The 12,977-nt window shown below is 47.7% G+C and overlaps 1 protein-coding gene across 1 annotated transcript in view; it reads right to left on the reverse strand.

Moving 5' to 3' along the window:
* mettl9 (methyltransferase 9, His-X-His N1-histidine) overlaps positions 1-12,743 on the reverse strand; it is a 36,519-nt gene extending 23,776 nt beyond the window's left edge. The window contains exons 1-4 of the mRNA XM_072269160.1: positions 12,278-12,743; positions 6,971-7,161; positions 2,308-2,517; positions 227-411 (exon numbers count right to left, since the gene is read on the reverse strand). Coding sequence (XP_072125261.1) covers positions 227-411; positions 2,308-2,517; positions 6,971-7,161; positions 12,278-12,370 — 679 coding nt within the window. The 5' untranslated portion in view covers positions 12,371-12,743. The remainder of the gene's footprint in view (positions 1-226; positions 412-2,307; positions 2,518-6,970; positions 7,162-12,277) is intronic.
* Positions 12,744-12,977: the final 234 nt, after the last annotated feature.

Here is a 12,977-nt window from a genome sequence, read left to right on the forward strand (position 1 = left end):
GAGGGGGAGTCCAGAACCAGAGGGCCCAGCCCAGAATATAACAACCTCCCTGAGGAGGAGTTCTTTGAGGGGAGGTTAGTTTAGACCATGAGGAGGAAGCTGACTCTGTCTGACCCGGACAAGCGAGGGACGTGCTCATGCCTCACTCTGGCCTCAGTCAGTGAGGGGCTCCATCCCTCCCACAACCACCATCCCCGCCCACCGTCACAGACCACACGTTACTCACCATTCTCAACGTAGGGCTGGAAGGGCAAGACCACAGCCAGCAGCAGGCGGCCCCTGTGGGGCTCCAGCACGCTCCGGATGTCCCGCAGCAAAGTGAGGGGCCGGTCACAGCGGTCCAGCAGGTTCAGGCAGCTGACGATGTCATACTGAAAGCCCGTATTCTGCCACTCATCGATCTCCAGCACCCTACAAATCCCAGGGGGACAAGAGCTCAGATTAAAAAAGCTGAGTGCCCTTAAAACCGTGGAGATGATTTTCAACGTCAGGAGAAATGTGACTCCTCTCCGCCCACAACTCCACAGTCTCTCTGTTCAGGTTCCTGGGTGTCATGTTGGAGAACCATCTCTCCTTCGGCAGAGGCTGTACTTTCTGTGACTGTTGGTAAAATTCCTTAATCTTCAGAACATACTTATTTAGAGATATGCCACAGGAACAGTCCTTTCTGTCCGATTACACCCATACAACCAATTAATCTACTGACCCGTATGTCTTTGGAATGTAGGAGGGGAAACACACGGTTACAGGGAGAATACACAAACTCCTCGCGGAGCAGCCTGGAAACGGCCCCAGGCTGCCGGCCCCGTAACAGTGTTGTGCTAACCACTATGTCACCGTACTGCCCTGTCCCATACTGTTTCAATTCTTCACAGAGAGCACCCTCACATCAGTTCATTACTGTCTGGTTTAGTGCAGCGTCCCCTGGCAGTGTACCAAAACCACGGTGAACTGGGTCAGTAGGAAAGGTCATTGGCTCCAGTCTACCTTCAGGATTTGCATGTGTCCCGGACAATGAAGCGGGCAGGAAAATCATAGTGGACACTACCCACTGGAAAACTGCCTCTCCCAAAGCCCCCTCTGGAAAGCATTATGAGGCTATTAAAACAAAAACTTCACTCCCTCTTAAAAGTTTCTTCCCCCGGGCAACTCATCTGATCAACCATTCTAGTTAGTACCCACCCCCACCCCCTCTATCTATTAACCCTGTCACTGCACTGTAAACACTTTAAACCACTGTTTATAATGCTGTTTACATTGTAAATACCTGCTGGTATTTGTGTATTTATTCACATTTTATTCATATTATAACCATACAACAATCACAGCACAGAAACAGGCCATCTCGGCCCTTCTAGTCCGTGCCGAACTCTTACTCTCACCTAGTCCCACCGACCTGCACTCACCCCATAACCCTCCGTTCCTTTCCTGTCCATATATCTATCCAATTTAACTTTAAACGTTAATCGAACCTGCCTCAACCACTTCTGCTGGAAGCTCGTTCCACACAGCTACCACTCTGAGTAAAGAAGCTGCCCCTCATGTTACCCCTAAACTTTTGCCCTTTAACTCTCAACTCATGTCCTCTTGTTTGAATCTCCCCCACTCTCAATGGAAAAAGCCTATCCACATCAACTCTATCTATCCCCCTCATAATTTTAAATACCTCTATCAAGTCCCCCCTCAACCTTCTACGCTCCAAAGAATAAAGACCCAACTTCTCATTTTAATCTCCAACTTTATTTTTATATAATTCTTTATAATTGCCTAATTCATGTAAATGTACAGGAACTCTCCTCCCATATTACAAAGACATTGGGTGAGGATACACCCTCTTGCCTGTGACCCTCCCACCTAACAAACTGGAAAAGGTTCATTATTGCCACACGTACTGAGACACAGTGAAAAGCTTCTGTTTAAAGATCAGCTTTGTCTGTCACATGCACATTGAAACATCCAGTGAAATGTCACATTTGCATGAACGAGTGTCAGCTCTCTTCCGGCACCAACATAGCCTGCCCACAACTCACTAACCCTTACCAGTATGTCTCTGGACTGTGGGAGGAAACCAGAGCACCCGGAGGAAACCCACGCGGTCACAGGGAGAGCGTACAAACTCCTTACAGACAGCAATGGGAAGTGAACCCCAAGCTTATTGCCCGCGCTGTAAAGCGTTACACCAACTGCTACGCCTCTGACTTCCGTTCCATCCCTCCCACTGCACCTCCCCCCCCCCCCCCCCCGCTGGATTTTATCTGCTGCCCCGGCCATTCCCGTCGTCCCCGGTGACTCGCCTGTGCTGGTTACCTGAACCGTTTCTTCCTCAGCTGCCACTTCATGGTGGGGGACACCTCGGTGACGTAAACCTCATCCACGTGAGGGCGGATAACGTTGGTGACCTCGCCGTCGCCGGCTCCGAGATCCAGCATCCGGCTGGCCCTCCAGTCAGGACCCTCCTGCAGCAGACCGAGTAACTGTGCCTCCGAGAACACAAACATCGAGCCTCGTCCCAGTAGGCTGTACAGAAAGAGGGGAGAGTCAGAGCTGAGGAATTCTCCAACCCAGCGTCGGCACACCCCACCCTCCCCAAAGATCAAATCTTTTCTCCTGCACCTAACCTAAGGGTTAAATTGCAGCTCGAGTCCGTGGTGAGGAAGGTAAAATGCGATGTTCGCATTCATTTCAAGAGGACTAGAATATAAAAGCAAGGATGTAATGCTGAGGCTTTATAAGGCACTGGTGAGACCGTATTTGGTGTATTGGTGATAGGGAATTGTTAGAGGAATGGACAGGAGAACGAGATTCCCGGGTGGTACGTTGCCTCGAGGCTGCCAGGGTCCGAGTTATCTCAGATGGAGTCGTCAGCATTCTGAAGTGAGGGTCCATGTAGGTACCAATGACATGTGTAGGACAAGTGACGAGGTTCTGCATTGGGAGTTCAGGGAGTTAGGCACTATGTTAAAGGGCAGGACCTCCAGGGTTGTGATCTCAGGATTGCCAAATGTGTTATGGGCTAGTGAGGCCAGAAGACTTCTGGATCATTGGGCTCTCTTCCAGGGAAGGTGGGACCTGTACAGAAGGGACAGCTTGCACCTGAATTGGATACGACTAAGGAACTGCAAAGGTAAAAAGACCCTGATGGTAGTTGTATACAGCCCCCAAACAGTAGTAAGGATGTGGCCTACAAATTACAACGGGAGATAGAAAACGCATGCCAAAAGGGCAATGTTACAATCGTCATGGGGGTCTTCAATATACAGGAAGACTGGGAAAATCAGGTTGGTGCTGGATTCCAGGAGGGGGAATTTCTAAAGTGCCTATGAGATGGCTTTTTAGAGCAGCTCGTGGTTGAGCCCACTCGAGGATCGGCTATTCTGGATTAGGTGTTGTGCAATGAACCAGAATTGATTAGAGAGCTTAAGGTAAAAGAGCCCTAGGGGAAAGTGATCATAACATGATCAAACTCACACTGAAAGCTGAGGAGAAGCTAAAGTCAGATGTGTCAGTATTACAGTGGGGTAAATGGAATTACTGAGGCATGAGAGAGGAGTTGGCCAGAATTGATTGGAAAAGAACACTGGCAGGGATGATGGCACAGCAGCAATGGCTGGAATTTCTGGAGGCAATTTGGAAAGCACAGGAAATATACTTCCCAAAGAGAGAGAAGTATTCTAAAGTAAAGATGACACAACCCAGGCTAACAAGAGAAGTCAAAGCCAACATAAAATCCAGAGAGTGGGATAAAGGGAGCCTTTTCTGGTTGGCTGCCCATGACTTTGGTGTTCCACAGGGGAGTGTTCAGACCAATTCTTTTAACATTTCATGTGAACGTTGTCGATGATGGAATTGATGGCTTTGTTGCAAAGTTTGCGGATTATATGAAGGTAGGTGGAGGGGCAGGTAGTTTTGAAGAAGTAGAGAGACTACAGAAAGACAGATTAGGAGAATGGACAAAGAAATGGCAGATGGAATACAGTGTCGGGAAATGTATGGTCATGCACTTTGCTAGAAGAAATGAAAGGGTCGGCTATTTTCTAAAATACACAAAACTGAGGTGAAAAGGAACTTTGGAGTCCTGGTGCAGAATTCCCCAAAAGTTAATTTGCAGTTTGAGTTTCTGGTGAAGGCGGCAAATGCAACATTAGCATTCATTTCAAGAGGACTAGAATACAAAAGCAAGGATGCAATGGTGAAACTTTATAAAGCACAGGTGAGGCCTCATTTGGAGTATTGTGAGCAGGTTTGGCCCCCCTATCTTAGAAAGGATGTGCTAAAACTGGAGAGGGTTTAAAGGAGGTTCATGAAAATGATTCCTGGATTGAATGGTTTGTCGTATGAAGTGTTTGATGGCTCTGGGCCTGTATTCACTAGAATTCAGAAGAATGAGGGGTGACCTCATTGAACCATATCGAATGTTGAAAGGCCTTGATAGAGTGGATGTGGAGAGGATGTTTCCTACGGTGGGAGAGTCTAAGACCAGAGGACACAGCCGCAGAATAGAGGGGCATCCTTTTAGAATGAAGATGAGGAGAAATTTCTATAGCCAGAGAGTGGTGTCACAGCTACTTGCAAACTCAGGTAAAAGATTCTTGTTTCCATATCAGCTGTCCATCTATGATAATGGTTCAGCTCGTTTTTTTACTTTACAATTCTTTCCTCCTCTGGGAATGTAAGACAATTCCTGACCTGCCGGGTACGGCTTTCCGCTCGGTACCTTTCAACTCCAACATTTCTCCATCCATATTCCCACTCCCCAGCAGCTCCCATTCACACATTGGCTGGAACACCTTGGTGCCGCCTCATCCCCACCATTAGCCGGTTTCATCCAATCAGAGGTGCCCCCTGCTTCCAATTCTGACAGATGGTTTCCAACCTGAGATTGTGTGTTCCTCTGGATTTCCAGTATCTGTAGAATTGGTTGTGTGTTGACCCTTTCTCTCTCCGTACAGGTACTGTCCAACCAAGTATTTCCAACATTTGCTGTTCCTCTTGCACAAAACCTAGTGTGGGCACGTGGCCAAGTGGTTAAGGCATTGGACGAGCGACCTGAAGGTCGTGAGTTCGAGCCCCAGCTGAGGGAACATGTTGTGTCCTTGAGCAAGGCACTTAATCACACATTGCTCTGCGACGACTCTGGTGCCAAGCTGTATGGGTCCTAATGCCCTTCCCTTGGACAACATTGGTGTCGTGGAGAGGGGAGACTTGCAGCATGGGCAACTGCTGGTCTTCCATACAACCTTGCCCAGGCCTGCACCCTGGAGAGTGAAGACTTTCCAGGCGAAGATCCATGGTCTCACAAGACTAATGGATGCTTTTAATTTAATTTTTGCACAAAACCATAGATGCCAGAAATCCAAGACAAAAGCTGAGAGTGCTAGAAACTCAGGAGGTCGGACAGCGGCAATGGATGCAAGAACGGAGATAATGTTACAGGTTTACACAGCTCCCCGTCCCACACAGGCTCGGAGCACCAGGTACCCAGTCTGCTCGGGGACGGTGATTGATTTTTGGAAGGAAGGAGTTGGGGTTTGGAATAGTAGAGCAGGCACGAATGCTCCTTCACGATTCCCCTCCTTCGAATAGTCAGAATGGAGATCTCAGACTGCGAGCTCCAGGCCTTGGGTTGGGAGCTAAACACATCCTAACGACTGGCCACCCGACGGGTGCAGGGCAATTGCTGAAGTGGTACAAGACATTGCTAAGGCCTAATCTGGAGTATTGCATGCAGTTCCAGTCACCAACCTACAGAAAAGATGTGAATAAGATTGGAAGAGCGTAGAAGATTGAGGGGAGATTTGATAGAGCTATACACAATTACGAGGGGTATAGATACAGTAAATGGAAACAGGCTTTTTCCAGTGAAGTTGGGTGAGACTACAACCAGAGGTCATGGGTTAAGGGTGAAAGGTGAACTGTAGAAGGGGAACGTCTTTACTCAGGGGGCGGTGAGAGTGTGGAATGAGCTGCCTGTGGAAGTGGTGGATTCAAGTTCATTCAACAATTAGGAGAAGTTTGGACGGGTAAATGAATGAGGGGGTATGGTCGCTGTGCAGCTCAGTGCAAGTAGGCAGTTTAATGGTTCAGCACAGCCTAGATGGGCCAAATTACCTGTTTCCGTGTTGTAGTGTTCTACGTCTGTGTTCAAAGACTAACATGGACTCAATGGGCTGAATGGCCTGTTTCTGTGCTGCAGTATGGATTGGCCTCCGTATCGTCATGGGGATAGTTTATTCGCAGCACGTTCGGTGTGCTGCCCTGGCTCGAGGAATTTGAGATCCTCATACATCTCTACATTTCCTTCCCTTAGTGGGGTTAGGGCGAGATCAAGGATGGTCAGGTCAGACAACACAAAAAGGATTTTCCATACTGCCTTCATCCGTAATGGAAGCTGACCAGGCACCTTCGTGTGGTACAGAAGCTGCAAGGCATCAAACCGCGAGACCCTACAGAGGACAGTAAAAATCACCACTGAGAGGATCATAGAGGGTCTCCCCCCACCTCCCCCATTTGTGACACTTACCAGGCGAGTTGCAGACAAAGGGCCCAAAGCATTGCTGAGGATCCCCACCACCCATCGCACAATCTCTCTGACCCACTACCGTCAGGAAGGAGGGACAGCAGCATCAGGACTAGGACTGTCAGACTGGGTAACAGCTTCTTCCCTCAGGCTGTGAGACTAATGAATACCCTGCCACCGCTGAGGTCTTGTCACTAGGACAGGGAGCTGTTTACTGCTCATCTCTGCAATGCACTATGTGCATTTTAAATTATATTTTATTAACTGATTTATGGTAATATTTTGTTTGATGCGCTGTGTGTGATATATGTTTGTAGGTGCACTGTGGTCTGGAGGAATGTTTTGTTTGGTTGTATACAGGTACAGTCAGATGGGAATAAACTTGAACCTGAGCTAACCAGTACGATACCAGCACATTCAGCAGCAACACAGGTATCATTTGCCCCTCCTTACCCGTTAATGGAGGTTTTGGACATGAAGAAGCCGAAGACCGAGGTGACGAGGGAGTAGTACATCTGGACAAAGAGCCAGCTGGACTTTTCCGAGCACTGCTTCAGGAACGCCTGGGTCCCAGCGTCCAGGTGACTCTGAACAAACCGCAGCCGCAGATGCGCGGGGAGCGACTCCGTGTCACACGTGTACCACTGGAACAGGAGCAAAAAGTCCACCATGTCAGTCCCCGGCACTCCAACTCTCTGCTGTACCTCCACCCTTTCCGGTCAGTCACATAGCCCAGGTCAGCCACCCTGACCAAATGCCCCATCAGCCAGTCCCATTTGCCTGCATTAGGCCCGTATCCCTAAGGAACAGGAGCTTCCAATGTTTTTTATGCCATGGACCAATACCAGTAACTTAGGGGTCTGTGGACCCCTGCTCTAAACACTTCCTATCCATGTACCTGTCTAAATATCAATATTATAATGACTTCTAATGCAGCGTACAATTCTGAGGCTTTATCAGGTATTGGTCAGATCGCAATTGGAGTTTCTTAGGTTCCTTATCCAAGAAAGGACGTGCTGGCATTGGAGAGGGTCCAGGGAAGGTTTGCAAGAATTATCCTAGGAATGAAAGGGTTAACGTAAGAGGAGTGTTTTATGCTCTGGAAGTATGGGGGGGGGGGGGATCACATTGAAGCCTACCAATTATTGAAAGGTCTAGAAAGAGTGGATGTGGATAAGATAGATGTTTCCTATAGCGGAGGAGTCTAGGACTAGAGAGCACAACCTCAGAATAGAGAGATGTCCCTTTAGAACGGGGATGGGGAGGAATTTCTTTAGCCAAAGGGTGCTGAATCTGTGGAATTCATTGTCACACACGGCTGCGGAGGCCGTCATCAGGTATATTTAAAGTGGAGTCGACAGATTTTTGATTAATCAGGGTGTCGAGGGTTATGTGGAGAAGGCAGGAGAATGGGGTTGAGAGGGAAAATAAATCAGCCATGATGGAATGGCAGAGCAGACTCAATGGGCCTCTTCCCCTACGCCGCCTCCCCCAACACCTTTGGTCACTGACCTCCCCCTTCCCATTGGGCCAAAGATACAAAACCCTGACAGCCCATACCATCAGGCTCACACAGCTTCTACCCCATTATCAATCAGTCCCCCAGTATGATAAGATAGATTCTTGACCTCACAATCTACCTTGTTATGATCTTGCACTTTATTGGCTGCAGTGCACTTTCTCTGTAAATGTAATACCAAATCCTGCAGTTTTTCTTCTGCACTACCTCGATGGGCTTAAGTCTGGAATGATCTATCTGGATGACCTGCAAACAAACGCTGTTCACTGTTTCTCAGTACGTGGCATCATAAACCTTCCTCACTGCCTCGTTCTTGGTCAAATCCCATGTCCAGTATCATCTCCAACTAATCCACATCATCTCTTCCATCCACCAACCCCCACCCTTCTGCTTCTGAGAATTTTAACCCAAATCTATAAACCCTGGTTAGACCTCATTTGGAATATCATGTTCAGTTCTGGTCGCCTCTTTACAGGAAGGATGTGGAAGCTTTAGAGAGGGTGCAGAGGAGATTCACCAGGATGTTGTCTGGATTTCTTAAGACGACACTAGACAACAAGATTTTGCTTCCTGAATACTGATCATGAAAATCACCATGAAATTTCCCTATCACACTCCATTCTTTTGAAATTGCCTACATTCGTTATTTCAATTCATAATTCAATTCAGAATAACTGATGCCAAGATTAAATAAGGCAATTTTGTTGGTCCACAAATCAAACAGATCATCATTACAGGCAATTCGAAGAACTCCTAGTGGGACCAGAGAAAATCGCATGGAAGGCATTCAAAGATGCTGTTGAAAATTTTATTGGCAACTACAGAGCACCAAACTACATGCAGCTAGTAGACAACATGCAAATCTTGGTGCTGTCAGAGACGAGCACGGTGAAAGGTTTCACCAGGACATTGCGGTCATGGTGAAACGGTATCAGGGCAACTGGAATCCATCAATGCTGGCTGATTATTGTTGGACATTTAAGTGAGAAGCCTCAGACACTGAGTACAAACAAAAATCATCAATGAAACATTTTTAGCTCAGTTGAACTATTGCAAAGCGTCAACACCGTTATGCAATTAAACACATTATAAGACCATAAAACATAACAGCAGAATTAGGCCATTTGGCCCATCGAGTCTGCCCTGTCATTTCATCATGGCTGATCCAATTTTCCTCTCAGCCCCAATCTTCTGCCTTCTCCCCGTAACCCTTCATGCCCTGACCAATCAAGAATCTATCAACCTCTGCCTTAAATATACATAAGGACTTGGCCTCCACAGCTGCCTGTGGCGAAGAATTCCAGATTCACCAATCTCTGGCTAAAGAAGTTCCTCCTCATCTCCATTCTAAAAGGACACTCCTCTATTCTGAGGCTGTGTCCTCTGGTCTTAGACTCTCCCACCATAGGAAACATCCTCTCCACATCCCACTCTATCAAGGCCTTTCACCATTCGATAGGTTTCAATGAGGTCACCCCTCATTCTTCTGAAGTCTAGTGAATACAGGCCCAGAGACAAACGCTTTTCATATGACAAGCCAGTTAACCCTGAAATCATTTTCGTGAACCTGAGAGCCCAAAACAGCTGACAATACTCCAAGTGAGACCTCACCAGTGCTTTATAAAGTCTCAATATCACGTCCTTGCATTTATATTCTAGTCCTCTTGAAATAAATGTTAACATTCCATTTGTCTTCCTCACCACAGACTCAAACTGCAAATTAACCTTTAGGGAATCCTCAACAAGGACTCCCAAGTCCCTTTGCATCTCAGTTTTTTTGTATTTTCTCTCCATTTAGGAAGTAGTCAAACCTTTCATTTCTTCTACCAAAATACATGACCATACACTTTCTGACACTGTATTCCATCTGCCATTTCTTTGCTCATTCTCCTAATCTGTCTGAGTCCTTCTGTAGCCTCTCTACTTCCTCAAAACTACCTGCTCCTCCACGTATTTTCATCTCATTTGCAAGCTTTACAACAAAGCCATCAATTCCATCATCCAAATCACTGACAGATAATGTAAAAAGAATCGGTCCCAACACAGTCCCCTGTGGAACACCACTAGCCACCGGCAGCCAGCCAAAAAGGGCTCCTCTCATTCCCACTCTTTGCCTCCTGCCAGACATCCAGTGCTTTATCCATGCTAGAATCTTTGCTGTAATACCAAGGGCTCATAGTTTGTTAAGCAGCCCCAGTGTGGCACCTTGTCAAAGGCTTTCTGAAAATCCAAGTACACAAAATCAACCAATTCTCCTTGTCTATCCTGCTTGTTATTTCTTTAAAGAATTCCAACAGATCTGTCAGGCAAGATTTTCCCTTGAAGAAACCATGCTGAGTACAGCCTAGTTTATCATGTACCTCCAAGTACCTCGAGACCTCAACCTTAATAATTGACATCTTCCCAACCACTGAGGTCAGACTAACTGGCCTATAGTTTCCTTTCTTCTGCCTCTCTCCCTTCTTGAAGAGTGCAGTGATATTTGCAATTTTCCAGTCTACCAGAACCAGACCAGAATCCAGCGATTCTTGAAAGATCATTACTAATGCCTCCACAATCTCTTCAGCCACCTCTTTCAGAACCCTGGGGTGTAGTCCATCTGGTCCAGGTGACTGATCTACCTTCAGACCTTCCAGTTTCCCAAGAACCTTCTTTCTAGTTATAACTTCACACACTTCATGCACCCAGACATTTGCAAGTTCCACCATACTGTTAATGTCTTCCACAGTGAAGACTGATACAAAATATTTATTCAGTGTGTCCACCGTTGTCCCCCATTACTACCTCTTCACCATTGTCCCTCATTACTCCCTCTCCAGCATTATTTTCCAGCAGTCCAATATCCACTCTCGCCCTCTTTTACACTTCATGTATCTGCAGAAACTTTAGGTATGCTCTTCAATATTACTGCTAGCTTACTTTTGTATTCCATATTTACCTTCTTAATGATTGTTTCAGTTGCATTCTGTTGGTCTTTAAAAGCTTCCCAATCCTCTACCTTCTCACTAATTTTTCCTCTATTTTATACCCTCTCTTTGGTTTTAATGTTGGCTTTGATTTCTCATTAGCCATGGTTGTGTCATCTAGCCTTTTGAATACTTCCTCTTCTTTGGGATGTAAATTGCTTCCAGAAATTCCAGCCATTGTTGCTCTGCCATCATCCCTGCCAGTGTTCTTTTCCAATCAATTCTGGCCAACTCCTCTCTCATGCCTCTGCAATTCCCTTTCCTCCACTGTAATACTGATACATCTGACTTTAGCTTCTCCTTCTCAAATTTCAGGGTGAGTTTGATCATGTTATAATCACTTTCCCGTAAAGGTCTCTTAAGCTCTCTAATCAATTCTGGTTCATTGCACAACACCCAATTCCAAATAGCTGATCCCCTAGTGGGCTCAAACATGAGCTGCTCTAAAAAGTCATCTCATAGGCACTCCAGAAATTCTCCCTCTTGGAATCCAGCACCAACCTGATTTTCCCAATCTACCTGCATATTGAAGACCCCTATGACTATGTAATATTGCCCTTTTGGCATGTATTTTCTACCTCCTGTTGTAATTTGTAGACCACATCCTTACTACTATTTGGGGGTCTATATACAACTCCCATCAGGGTCTTTTTACCCTTCCAGTTCGTTGCTCTATCCACGATTCAACACCTTCAAATGTCACCTCTTTCTAATTCTATGCAATGAAAGTTAATTCCCTGTTTCTCCTAATCCCTACACAATAGAAATTTGAAATTATATTTGTGTTCTTCAAGCAATCTATCATAAACCCAAAAAAAAATTCTGAGGAAGCAACACTTGTGAAAAACTTGTTGTTCGGTGTGATAGATTGAGGGAGCGAGGGCTTTTCTCTTTGGAGCAAAGGATGATGAGGTAACTTGATAGAGGCGTACGAGATGATAAGAGACTTAGAACAAGTAGACAGCCAGAGACTTTTCCCCGGACTGAAATGGCCAATACAAAATTCTAAGGTGATTGGAGTAATGTACGGGAGGTCAGCGGTAGTGTGAAACGCCCTGCCAGGATGGTGGTAGAGGCAGACATTAATAGACTCTTAGGCACATAGATGATAAAGGGCTCGCAGGAGATGTAGTCGGCACATCGTGGGCCGAAGGGCCTGTCCTGCGTTGTACTGGTCTATGTTCTAACCCATTCTCCTCTCCCCCTCAAGTCCCGAGGAACGTTCTCCGTACACAGACGCTGACCGACCGCCCCCCGCCCCCCGCCCCCGTGTACCTGCATCCTGTCGGGGTCGTCGCTGTGCCGGCTCCGCGCGTTGAGGAGCAGGGCGCGGGTCAGGGGGCTTCTCAGGTATTTGCTGCTCCACATCCTCCGCAGCTCTAAAAGAGCCGCGAAGTAACAGAGCAGCAGCGCCGCGCACCTCAGCGCCGTGCTGGGGACCCCGGGGGGAGCCCTCCCCTCCCCCTGCGAGCTCACGGGGATTCCGGGGGAAGCCCTCAGCCACCCGCGAGCCGGGGATTCCGGGGGAAGCCCTGAGCCCCGAGCTCACACAGAGGCCGGGGATTCCGGGGGGAGAGGCGGATGCTCTCTCGCCACCTCGTCAAACCCTGCCCCCCGTCTGACCGCCCGGCCAGCGCCGGGGGCGTCCGCAGCGTGAAATCCGCCAAGAGACACAACCGACTCCGCAGCCGCACGCTGGCTTCGGGACGCTGCAAACCCGAGCCGGACTTCCGCTCCCCGGCCGGCTCCCCCGGTTTAAATGCAACTTCCTTTTCCTCCCGTTGCTGATAGGTGCCGGGAGAAGCGGAGCTGCGTTCGGCCCGCCTCCCACCGGCAGAGGGAAATCTGTAACCTCCTCTCTCGGTAACCTCAGTGAACACCGCTGCGACTTGAGACCCGCCACTGGTCGGGATGGGCGTCCCAGCAACCGGGGCAGCACGACTTAGAGAGCAAGCGGAGACAACCTGCAGACGCT

Source organism: Mobula birostris, chromosome 9, assembly GCF_030028105.1.
Source record: "Mobula birostris isolate sMobBir1 chromosome 9, sMobBir1.hap1, whole genome shotgun sequence".
In the NCBI taxonomy this organism is placed as follows: Eukaryota; Metazoa; Chordata; class Chondrichthyes; order Myliobatiformes; family Myliobatidae; genus Mobula; species Mobula birostris.